Source organism: Mobula hypostoma, chromosome 7, assembly GCF_963921235.1.
Source record: "Mobula hypostoma chromosome 7, sMobHyp1.1, whole genome shotgun sequence".
Taxonomy (NCBI): Eukaryota; Metazoa; Chordata; class Chondrichthyes; order Myliobatiformes; family Myliobatidae; genus Mobula; species Mobula hypostoma.
Window position 1 is genome coordinate 114,517,712 of NC_086103.1, and position 12,701 is coordinate 114,530,412.

General features: G+C 43.2%; 1 protein-coding gene across 1 annotated transcript in view; it reads left to right on the top strand.

The window, feature by feature from the left end:
* The window catches only part of ccdc82 (coiled-coil domain containing 82), a 117,651-nt gene extending 110,787 nt beyond the window's left edge, over positions 1 to 6,864 (top strand). Inside the window, exon 8 of the mRNA XM_063053816.1 lies at positions 6,727 to 6,864. Within this exon, the coding sequence (XP_062909886.1) occupies positions 6,727 to 6,819 (93 nt within the window). The 3' untranslated portion in view covers positions 6,820 to 6,864. The remainder of the gene's footprint in view (positions 1 to 6,726) is intronic.
* The last annotated feature ends 5,837 nt before the right edge of the window (positions 6,865 to 12,701 follow it).

Here is a 12,701-nt window from a genome sequence, read left to right on the forward strand (position 1 = left end):
TTCTTGTACTCTTTATATATTTGAAAAAAAGCTTTTGATGCCCTATTTTATTGGCTACATGGCTCCTACATCCCAGCCCCTACTTATCATAACACTATAATAATTACAGCTACATAGGAGACATGACGTCTTCACATATTATCAACAAATTCTAACATTCATGCAAATGTCTTCTTTCTTCTTTAAACCAAGTCATGTAACAGTCACCTAGGCCGGAGGTTACCAGCACTTAGTCCAGTACAGCAAGATTTTTACCGCCATTCTCCGTCAACTGAGTAAGCCAAATCCAAGTCAACCAAAGTAAGTGAAGCTTCTAGATCTGTAGCTGTAGCTTCTCAAGCCTCTGTCTCCTGTGGAAGGCAGAAGGCAGCTAGGTCTGTCCAGACATCTCGTCTTGGTTGAGGTCACAATCAGGCCACCAGAGAAACCTTAGCAGATTTGCATTTTCTGCTGGTACCTTAACCTGGTGAAACATTGAAACATTGATTCAGTATCTGCCATGATCACCACTGGTTCTTTTCTGAATCTGGTCATGACTCTGATCAGTGAACTGGTAAGATCAAGTCCCTGTAGAGGCTGAGTATTAAGTGATGTTCCCTGAAAAGTCGCTCCACAGTCAAACACAATATGGGTTTCCTTTTTCTGGGGTGGTAAACTCTATGATGTGGACTATACCAGACTTTTGTATCAATACATTCCAGATCCTCTGCAGGACTCTCTGAGCATAACCTTGAGAGATGACATTCTTCATGAAAGCTGTGTAGTCAGTGTGAAATGACAAATACTTTTTAAACCTCCTCCTTAGGTTTAGAGCACACAGTTCAGCAATCTTCCTATTATTTGGCATATTAACCTCCTTCTTTCTCAAAGGTAAACTAATCTGGTAGAGGCCATCCACCAGTTTTGCAGAACTTGCAACCAGCTCCATGAACCTGTGGTCTTCTCTTGACAAACCAGATTGTTCATCCTGACTGTGTTCAGGGAAGTCTGCCTTGAACTGCTGCTGCCAAAGCTCATCTGTGTTCAAAACTGAGATCCTGTTATTTGTCAGCTCTGGCTGTGTGCAGTCTCTTCCATCACCATTGTTTCCTTTCAGTGGTCCATTCACAGTCCAATGCAACATTGTTCTGATTGCATAGTATCCATTATTAACTCCGTGAATCACTTGCTACAACTCCAATGCTTTTGGCACATTTGTCCCTATCAGCAGCTCAATTTCTGAATCAATCTCTTGCAAATAGACATGTTTCACATGAGACCATCCCTGGAAATCCCCCAGATGTGGAATGTTCCCTCTGTGGATAGGCATACTTTCCTGTGTATAGATGGTAGGTGCTTGACAATAGTTTTCATTATCTAAGCCAACCATTTCCAAACCTGAAACAATGTAGATACTCATGACCTTCTCTTGACCCATGGTGTGTAAGAGAATGCGTGTCCTTTTTTCTGTGAGGTTGGGCTTGTTCATAAGGCCCACAGTGTAGAACACAGCTGTATTCCTTTGATCTAGGAAAGCATAAGTAACCACTATCGTGTTACCTTTCTCAAATTCCATACATCTAGGGTCAGTATGACTTAGGTCCCACCAAAACCAGGAAGTTAGGATGTCTCGACTACCCGAACCCCGATCTGTGTGAATACTGTGTAAGTACTGTCCCGGTGCAATTAGCCGTCGACAAGAAATAACAGATCGTACACTACATACAATTATAAAGAAAGTATATTTATAAATTTCAGTTTTGTCAAACAGTTAGTAGGAAAGAGAAAAGAAAAAATATAAAAGGAGCCCATTACAGTTAACCCAATCCAAATGTGCTTATAAGTTGGAGCACATCTTGAAGTTCTCTTCAACTCATGCTCTGGAACCACGGTCTGTATGAAAGCACACACCTCCTTCCAAATATCACTCTAAATCTATCTCAAACAAGTGGGCTTCCCCACGGGAGTATTGGTTCTTCCTCCTTGAAGCCATACATCTGCACAAAGCACCGTGTGCAACAGGGACTGCATCCTCAGCCATCTTTATCCCACTGTCTTCTCCCAGCTCCTGCCAAAAAGACTTCGACCCACACCAGTGTCTGTCGCAAAGATCTCTGCACCCAGTGTTCTCTAGAAACTTATCCCAATTCCACCATCCTGATTGTCTGACACAACATTCCTAAGTTAAACAATGTAGCCCCTTATCTTTAGCTCAAACCCAAACATGTTAAAGCAGAACATACTGCTCTTACAGAACTGCTAAAATGAAATGCCTGCAGCATAGCAGTAAAAATCTTAACCAGGGCATTACGCTAATCATATCAAAAGAACTGTTTTGAACTCTATCATCTGAAACAAGTGTTTCAACACTGTCAGTGAATGTCCCCATGAGCACTTTGAGCTGTTGCATGTGACATAGGTTCAGAATGCCACAATAGTGCAGGCTGAAAGTAAACATCCTGAACTACCTCTTGGGGATTTTGTTCATGTTTCCCAGACACTTGAGGAATGAAAAAAATCAGCCTTGACATTGGGTGTTTATGTTTCTCTTTATACCTTTTCAATATGGGAACTCACACCATAGGACTGTCCTGCTGGAGGACTTTTAGCACCTGACACACTTGAAGCCCTTGGCTCATTAACTTTAGCCGTATGTGTAGCAAGTTCTTCCTCCAACTTAAAGCTGTTCCTTCCTTTTCCATAGCTGTTCCTCTTCCAGCACATGTTTGTCCTTAAATAACCATTGACATGACATTAATGCATCTAAGTCAGCCTCTGTTTTAATGCATGCAGAAGAGATAGTTGATACAGAAGATTTTCTTCCTACAGCAGAGTTCTGTAAGCTGGTCTTTCTGTTTTCAACATTTTGGTTTTACATCATCTTGAATGGCATCCATGATATCTGAAGTGCTAACATGAATTGGAACTTTCAACATTGTTTTTTGGAAGCTGAGGCATATCTTCATTTATTGCAGCAGCATCCGATTGAACATGGCCATCAATGTGAAATGTGTGAGCCAACCATTGTTTCACATCCTCTTTGAATGCACTCCTGTGTTTACCAATGCTTGTGAACGATCTATTTTGTTTTTCCTGTTCATCCCTGGGAAGTAAAGGAATCACTTAGTGGCAGCTTCAAAAAGGTTAGTCATGTTTTCAAATTGGGATTGCACCTGTGAGGCATTTTCCTTATTTTTCTTAATATCTTTAATTAATGGCATTAAACCTTATTTTGTTCAGGTTTGTTTTACGCTCCTTTTGAAGACTTTCAGTTTTATTCACCAAAGCTTCGGTAGTAAGTTTAACTTCTCTCTTGCCAGTCTCCATTGTAGAGCCATTGATTTCAGTCCCATCCTTTGATCCATTCATGTTCACAAAACGCACCAGGGGTATTCCGCTCAATCAGCACAGGCAACAAGCAAACTATTTTTGCATCCACAGCGCATCAACCAAATCAAACAAACAGCATTCAATTCAAATGTCGGCAACTAGGACCATATTTTGACACTCATGAACTTCGCAAACTACACAACACACCAGGACTTTGAGCACTTAAATAAAACACAACAATAAATCATAGGCAAACACCACACGATCAGTCAACGGTCCCCAATGGACAGGAAGTACTGACCACTCAAAATGTGTTCCTTTGTGTTGGAATTCTTCTTCCACCAACAGGTCCGAGCAATCCTCTACATCCAGAATGTGAAGCATTGTGTGAAATAGTCTGTGCTGATAGCTTTGCTGTAAACTGGTACGTGTTTGGTATGAAAATATTTTCGTTGACAAAATGCAGCAACAAGTTGAAAACTAACTAAAAGAGGCTAAGTGAGGGAGTATTGCACTGTATGACACACTTCCAACTAACTGAATTCCAAGTCGAAAAAGTAGGTTTAATCCAAACCAAAAGTAAAATCATTCGACTCTCCTGTTATTCACGTAAAACAAAACGAGCGTAATTGGATCAAATTCAAACAAGGAGGGGCAGTCAAACAAAATATTTGCTCTCTATTCAAACCCTCAAAGCTGCCAAACAGGTGAACAGGTGACTTCATTCATCTATTTTAGCCACTACCTCACTCTGCGCATCACCCGCTAACTGCCACCCAAACCCAAGTGACAAATTACCTTAACCCAGAATGATGATATGCAACACAAATACAATACAGTCAGACAACAAATATATATTTGGCTCTTACAGGTTGGTTTTTAAAAGCTTCCCAATCCCCTAACTTCCCACTAATCTTTGCTATATTGCATGCCCTCTCATTTGATTTTATGCTGTCCATCTCTGCTAGTGTCATTCCTGAAAATGAATAGAATATGACATACTACACCTGCACCGTATCACCCAGCTACAAGTGGCTTGGCAAAAAGGTTTGTCCAAAGCCTATAGAATGCATCGCAAGCAATGTCAGCAGAACACACTGAACTGAATCAGAAGTTCACCAATTTCCTCCTTGTATATCGCAATGCAGCATAAACAACAACCAACAACTCACCACATTGCTGTTCCTAAGTCATTCCTTGCCCTCACACTTGGATCTTCTCAAATCCAGTCTCAGAAGGAGTATGCAGGACAAACAGTTGAGACGAATGGAGGCTTCTCAAACAAGGAGGTTCGATGTTTTACTCCTGGACAAGCAGTCCTGATGAGGGACTACAGAGGTGATCAAAGGTGAGTGCTTGGAAAGATTGAGGACAGAACTGGAACACTCTCCTACACAGCAGAGATTGCATCTGATGTGTTTTTTGAATAGCATTGGTTGTGTCTGATGTGTTATTGAATAGTATTGGTTGGAGACAACACATCAATCAGTTGAAGAGAGCAGAGTCAATTGTTAGAGAAGAAAGGTGTTCAGAGTTGTAAGACCATGTCAATTCCTACAACCACCACGGATGGTGTCCCGGAACCTGAGATTGTTGCACAGCTACAAATCTCACCTGCCAAGTAGAGTGACTTCCCTTGTCAGGAAAGACATTTTCCCACTAGAGTAAGAAATCCTAGCTAAGCTGGGTGGAGTGTTGTATATTTCAGTAATAGAAAATATTGTTACTATATTGTTTGATTAAGCATCCTTTGTTTATTTACATAATTCATTATGGGTTATATGTAAGAAGTATGTGAATGTCATTATGCAACTATGTCATACGTGTGTACCTCAGCAAAGTAAACAAAGTAGACATGTTACCCCGGCTCCCATGGTTTTCTCTTGATTTGTTGTTGGATTTACAAAACATAACAGTTACCAAGATTGAATAATGCTAGTTTCAAGAAAAGATTGGATAAGCGGGTTCTTTTCTTTGAAAAAGTGTCTGTAGGAGAACTGATTTGAAGTGAGAAATTCATGTGTGGTTCATATGGAATTACTAAGAACCAATTTTCCTCAGTGGAAAAATTAGATGACAGATGAGGAAAATAATTTCCACCAAGATGTGTACTTGAAGATCCATAAATGCAAGTTCACTGACCTGATACTGAAAGATTGAGTTGGGCTTTTTTATGACTGGAATGCACCAAATATGCCAAATGATCTCCTTCTATGCCATAAATTTTCTGTGATTCTCAAATCCTTTTTACAGGGAGGCTACTGGCTGAGGTGAGTAAGACAAATGTAAAATGCTGCACACTAAGAATGGAAAGAATTTACTTGTGGGTAGTTTTCAAACAAGCAGTAATTTATATTGGTATTTGGCTGGTATGAAGATTTAAGCTGAAACCACAGTGAACAACTCAGCAAAATGTTTAAAAATTCAGATTAGGATTTCCATTCTAGCCTCTGATCTTTAGTGCACTTAATGTGAGTAGATTTTATAATTGCTAAACTGGTAAAATATTTGCATGATAGGTTGTTTGGAGAAAAATGCTGGGCACCTGCAAGCACACATTCTCTGCATTCTCTGGAACCTGGCTTGAAGAATTTGGGAATCTGCACACTTGCTTGAAGTAATTTTAGTTTTAATGCCAAGTCCATGTTCTTGGTGGGGCTGTGCTTTCCAGGTGCAGAAAGAAGCAACACTGATAAAGCTCCGTATTACATTATGAAGTAACAAAATATGGGAGGTTTTCACTCCACCAGCCAGATATTACAGTTACAAACCAATTTGTTTAATGTGATCTCAAAGCTTCAGGACTGCTCTCTTATAATGTAAAAATTGAAATCAATTTTTGTATAACTAAATCATGTCTTCTGTAACTGGTGGTGTGAATAGTTTAGCCTGCCACTTAAGGAAAATTGTATGTTAAACATACTGCTTATAACTTGAGTCAATACTTAATTCCCAGCATTAATAACTAATAACATGTGCATACAACATAAAAGAATGCTTTAGATACACTCAGTTGCCAGTTTATTAAATACTTCCTGTATCAAATAAAGAGGCCACTGAGTCGTAGTCTTCAGCTGCTGTAGTCCAATCACTTCAAGGTTCGACATGCCATGCATTCAGAGATGCTCTTCTGCACACCACTGTTGTAATGCGTGGTTATTGAAGTTAATGTTAGCTTGAACAAGTCTGGCCATTCTCCACTGACCTCTCTCATTATTGTTATGTGGGGGAGTTAGTTTACTTGCTGGTCGAAAGCCTCTTCTACCATGCTGGTCATTGATTGGCCCGTTTGAAGGATGCAGCAGCTCTTTCCAATTGGTTGCCTTGTGTGCCATGCACCAGTGTCCGATTTCAGCCACCTCAGGGGTATAACAATAGCATGCCTGGGATGCTCAGTATCTTTCCTTTCATCCCCAGGGCCCACTTCAGGCTGAGGTCATGAACAGTGCTGATGAACCATTGGAAAAATACACTGCAGCTAGAGGGGAGCCCACACACCCTCTTAGTTAAGTATCTGTTTATTGAATGTTTAGATTTGTAGTTGTCTTACTTGGGGGGGACTTAGATGTTTGGTTAAATGTTTTACTGCTTGTGAATAAATGATTAATGTGATTATTCATAATCAGTGTTTTCTGCCTCACTTACCAATCCTGTGAACATGCTTCCTCATGTTCATGATGTAACTAGTAGAGTGGATAGGGGAGAACCAGTGGATGTGGTATATTTGGATTTTCAAAAGGCTTTTGACAAGGTCCCACACAGGAGATTAGTGTGCAAACTTAAAGCACATGGTATTGGGGGTATGGTATTGATGTGGATAGAGAATTGGTTGGCAGACAGGAAGCAAAGAGTAGGAATAAGCGGGACCTTTTCAGAATGGCAGGCAGTGACTAGTGGGGTACCGCAAGGCTCAGTGCTGGGACCCCAGTTGTTTACAATATATATTAATAACTTAGACAAGGGAATTAAATGCAGCATCTCCAAGTTTGCGGATGACACGAAGCTGGGCGGCAGTGTTAGTTGTGGGGAGGATGCTAAGAAGATGCAGGGTGACTTGGATAGGTTAGGTTAGTGGGCAAATTCATGGCAGATGCAATTTAATGTGGATAAATGTGAGGTTATCCACTTTGGTGGCAAGAAAAAGAAAACAGATTATTATCTGAGTGGTTGCCGATTAGGAAAAGGGGAGGTGCAACGAGACCTGGGTGTCATTATACACCAGTCATTGAAAGTGGGCATGCAGGTACAGCAGGCGGTGAAAAAGGCTAATGGTATGCTGGCATTCATAGCAAGAGGATTCAAGTAAAGGAGCAGGGAGGTACTACTGCAGTTGTACAAGGCCTTGGTGAGGCCACACCTGGAGTATTGTGTGCAGTTTTGGTCCCCTAATCTGAGGAAAGACATTCTTGCCATAGAGGGAGTACAAAGGAGGTTCACCAGATTGATTCCTGGGATGGCAGGACTTTCATATGATGAAAGATTGGATTGACTAGCCTTATACTCGCTGGAATTTAGAAGATTGATGGGGGGATCTTATTGAAACGTATAAAATTCTAAAGGGATTGGACAGGCTAGATGCAGGAAGATTGTTCCCGATGTTGGGGAAGTCCAGAACGAAGGGTCACAGTTTGAGGATAAAGGGGAAGTCTTTTAGGACCGAGATGAGGAAAAACTTCTTCACACAGAGAGTGGTGAATCTGTGGAATTCTCTGCCACAGGAAACAGTTGAGGCCAGTTCTTTGGCTATATTTAAGAGGGAGTTAGATATGGCCCTTGTGGCTAAAGGGATCAGGGGGTATGGAGAGAAGGTACAGGGTTCTGAGTTGGATGATCAGCCATGATCATACTGAATGGCAGTGCAGGCTTGAAGGGCCAAATGGTCTACTCCTGCACCTATTTTCTATGTTTCTATAACATTTGGCACTGTGAGCAGGGTTTGGCGATTGAACAGTAGATAAGTATCTTTGCAAGGTTATTTAAGAGGGAGAACACCCTGTACGTGCAATGCTGAGTCCCAGGGTGGACCGTTAATGGTGCGAAATTTGTGAGTCTTGCCAACCTGTTGGTGGGTTATAAAGTGCTTGTCGATTGGTCAGACTAATTAGGTTTCCCTGGGGTTGAAACTGGACACCACATCACGTTGATACTTAACACATTAGGATTCTCCAGGAGGAAGGACAGCCAAAAGGATGTTTGCAGCCATTGTAAGGCTCCAGCACAAGATGATCATGGGCTTAAGAATGTGGTGGGAGTGCTGCGTCAGTGGTGTGCCACTATGGGGGGGATGTTGTACAGTTGGCCCAGATCCAGGCCGCAGAGCTAGAGACAAGAATACAGAGACAGCCTGTTAGCTAATGAAGAGGTTAGAGGTTGCCTGGCAGGGTAATTGGAACTGGGTCCCTTTCAGGTCCAAGCTTTGATGTGGCGGGTTGAAGATCACGCTGCATGGATGGGGATGGGGATGGGGATGCCAGGCTGGATGGTGAAAATGGGCAAGTGTACTCCCAGGATTATCCCTTGAAATGATCACCCTCTCCCCTGCATATCCAAAACAATAGCAGCCAGGCCAGCGATCTCACATTCCCACACCTGCCATGAAGGGGCATCAGCCTGCTGCGGCTTCTCACCCCCCTCGCCGCCCCCCAGAGGAGGAGGAGGAGGAGGATCAGGAATGTGTGGGGAGTGGTACAATGGGCTCCTTCATGACAACAGAGATCAGGGAGTTCTCCGCTAAGGACTTGATGGAATAGGTACAGACAGAAGTCTGGAGAGTGTCTGACCATATAGTCGTTGAAGATATAGATGGGGAAGGATACAAAGTGAGCCTGTCTAATAGAGAGATGGACATTTTAGGGAGCCTATCATCCCAGTACATGATCAGTAATGCCCTGAGCATAATGCATCATTAGAGATCGGGTGGCAGCAGTAGTCTTGTTCAGGTACCCTTCCCTTTTTGAATGGGATTTAAAGCACAGCAGAGGAAGAGGTTAGAGCCCTTTGCCAGTGGGCTCTTATTACAGAATTATACAGCAATAGCTCTAGCCCGCCAGAGGATGTCGAACTAACCTCTGCCATGATAAGGCTTCTGGTTATGGCCACAGCTCCCCACTTGAAAGGAGTAGTGCTGGCTTTTATAGGGCCGGCAGTTGGTCGTCCCGTAAATGCTGCCACTCAGTCGTTGCAGGGTTTGGAGTATGTAGCCAGGTACGGAAGTTAGATAAGCGGAGAGGAGTGGGGGTTCCTTAGGGAAATGATTTTGGTATTGCTCAAAGCTGGGGTCCCACTGGAGCAGGTAAATGGGGCTCACACTCCCACCCTCTATGCAATGTGGAGGGTGTACTGCCAGGGGAAGGGAAGTCATCAGGCTGTTAAGGGGAAAGGGTCATTCTTTTGTCCTGATAAGGGCTCCTATTGTCCTCTGCTGGATTCCTCACATTGCATTCTGGAATTCTGGATTCCCTAGGCCCCTTGCTAGAGGCCTTCAGTGGCAGTAGGTGTCAGGGTGTGTGGATGGTTAGCACCTTCCTACCTCACCCCAGTAGGGAGGGTTCATCCAGCCTGCACCTTCTCCCTATAAATAAAGTGTGAATGGTTTGCGTCTGGGAGAAATTCTGCGTGAGTTGTGGCCACATGTCAGTTCACTTTGTGTGTGTGTGTGTGTGTGTGTGTGTGTGTGTGTGTGTGTGTGAAGGTTTTGCCTTTAAGTGGCTGTGAAAATGTGTTAATGTGTCAGGCCTAGTTGTTTTTTCCTTTCCTTTTGATCTTTGAAAAATGTGTTAGTTTTTTACCGTGGGAATTAACTGCTTGTTAAGGTTTTCATACTTGCAAAGGTTCTGAAGGAAGGCAGGTACAAGCTTTGATTTTTGATGGTCCTGTCTGTGTTTTTAGTCTGTAACTTTATCTGTCTCCCATGCAATTTGTTTTAGGGAGAAGCCCAGAATCCACACTGGCCATGTGGAATCTAGGCTAAGGAGAAATCTCTGCGTTCTTTTTTCCAGATATGAGATGCCTACCTTTCAGAGGAAAATAGGCATTTGGGGAGCAATCCTCGAAGTTGTTGTTTTTGAGTTTTGTGTCGAAGTATCCAGTGACTAGTCAGGAGCAAGTGAATTTGTGTCTCCTTGCATTACAGAACGGCAAAGTTGTGGATGCTGACTTGTGGTGCAAGATCCTATAATACATTCCTGCAGATGGCATTTGACTATGCAAAGCGGGCCAATGTGTCATGTTGCTGGACTTGTATGAGGGCTCCTAATAGCTCGTGGAAGGGATGCCATTAATAACGATACCTTTCGGTGACAAGGAAAAAGACTGCTGGGGAAAATTGTCCAGCTTCTTTGGTTTTGGGATTCTGTTTTGGGGAAGCCAGGAGGGAGTAGTATATTCCAGCCTACCTCAAGGGCCACAGTTTGAGGATAGAGAGGAAGCCTTTTAGGACCGAGATTAGGAAAAACTTCTTCACACAGAGAGTGGTGAATCTTTGTAATTCTCTGCCACAGGAAACAGTTGAGGCCAGTTCATTGGCTATATTTAAGAGGGAGTTAGATATGGCCCTTGTGGCTATGGGGGTCAGGGGGTATGGAGGGAAGGCTGGGGTGGGGTTCTGAGTTGGATGATCAGCCATGATCATAATAAATGGCGGTGCAGGCTCGAAGGGCCGAATGGCCTACTCCTGCACCTATTTTCTATGTTTCTATGTTTCTATAGTATGGTAGCAGCCTTAAGGAATTTGAGCCTTAGTAATCCCCCATGGAATAAGTGCATTAAGGGCTACTATTTCCCCATGTACTATTTGCTTAACTGGAAGATCCCGACTCGTAAAGTGATTCCCTGGCCAACAGGGAAGGGATGTTGGTGTAGGCAGTATGATAGGCATAGGTCCAACCAGGCTGTGGGACACAGCAAGTGAGAGCAGGAACAGTGTCTATGCCGAATGGTGCTGTGAAGGTGTGAACTCCTGGGATACTGAATGGCACTTAGTGGATGTGCAGCTCCTAGGCTTATCTGTGGCTCCCCACAGGGTGGTGCAACTGCTGGTGTCTGAGATCTGTGGTGCCGTACATATGCCATCTCAGTGCCCTGGATGAGCACCTTGCCCATGCTGGTTGGCGTAGCAAGAGGACAATCACAGTGGAAGGAAGGTTTTGGTTGACAGCCTTTCACAGTCTGGTATGGCCAGACTATCCCGGGACTGATATTGAAGGCCTTAGATTCCCTGCTTGCAAAGAAAGGTGGCACTTGAGCTGCTATTGGTCAAGAATGTTGCACCTACATTCCTGACGAGTCAGGGACCATCACTCACCTGGCTGATCACATCACATTGGAGCGTCGGTGTATAAGGTTAAGTAGGCGACCAGATCATTAGCTACTGCACTCCGGGGGAGGGCTGGTGGCACACTGGGACACAGGGAGGCTGGTGGACTGCTGTAGTACACTGGGGGGTGACTATTGGGTTTATAGTGCTGGGTATTGTACTCTTGTGTTTTCTATGTAGTTTAGTGAGGTGTTTGCAAGGGTCATACTAGTCTGAGGGACTTTCGACGGGTGGTTGCCATGAGGGGGAATAGTTTACTTTTCAGTCAAAAGCCATTTCTACTGTGCTGATGAAGAGTTGGCCCATTTCAAGGATACAGCAGTTCTTTCCATTGGTTGCCTTGTGTGTCACGGCACCAATGTCCAACTTCAGCCACCTAAGGGGTGTAAGAATAGCATGTGCGGGAGACTTGGCCTCTTTTCTTTCATCCACAGGGCCCACTTCAGGCTGAGGTCATGACCAGTGCAGAAGAACCATTGGAAAAGTATGCTGCAGATAAAGTGGAGCCCACGCACACTCTTAGATATGTATCTGTTTATTGAATGTTTTTATGTTTGTAAACAGATGATTAATGTGCGTATTCATAATCAGTGAGTCTTCAGTCTCACTTACCAAACCTGTAAACCTGCTTCCTCATAACAATTTCACCCACGGAAGTGCCGCCCACTGGATGTTTTCTGTTTCTCGCTTCATTCTCTGAAACCTCTGGAAACAATTGTGCATGAGGATCCCAGGGTACTTGCGGTTTCTAAGATACTCAAACCACCCTGTCTGGCACCAAACAATCATTCCGCAGTCAAAGTCCCTTAGATCACATTTCTTCCCAATTCTAATGTTTGATCTGAAAAACAACTGAATGGTTTTGGCCATATCTGTATGCTTTTATGCATTAAGTTGTTGCCACATGATTGGCTGGTGAGATATTTGCATTAACGAGCAGGTGTACAAATGTATCTAATAAAGTGTCACTGAGGGTATATCCCCTTTTGAGGTTCATTGGCAAGAGTCTTGCTTCTAACCAAGATATAGGAAACTAAACATTTTATAAATTTAATGTTTGTGTGTCCAATGCAACTAA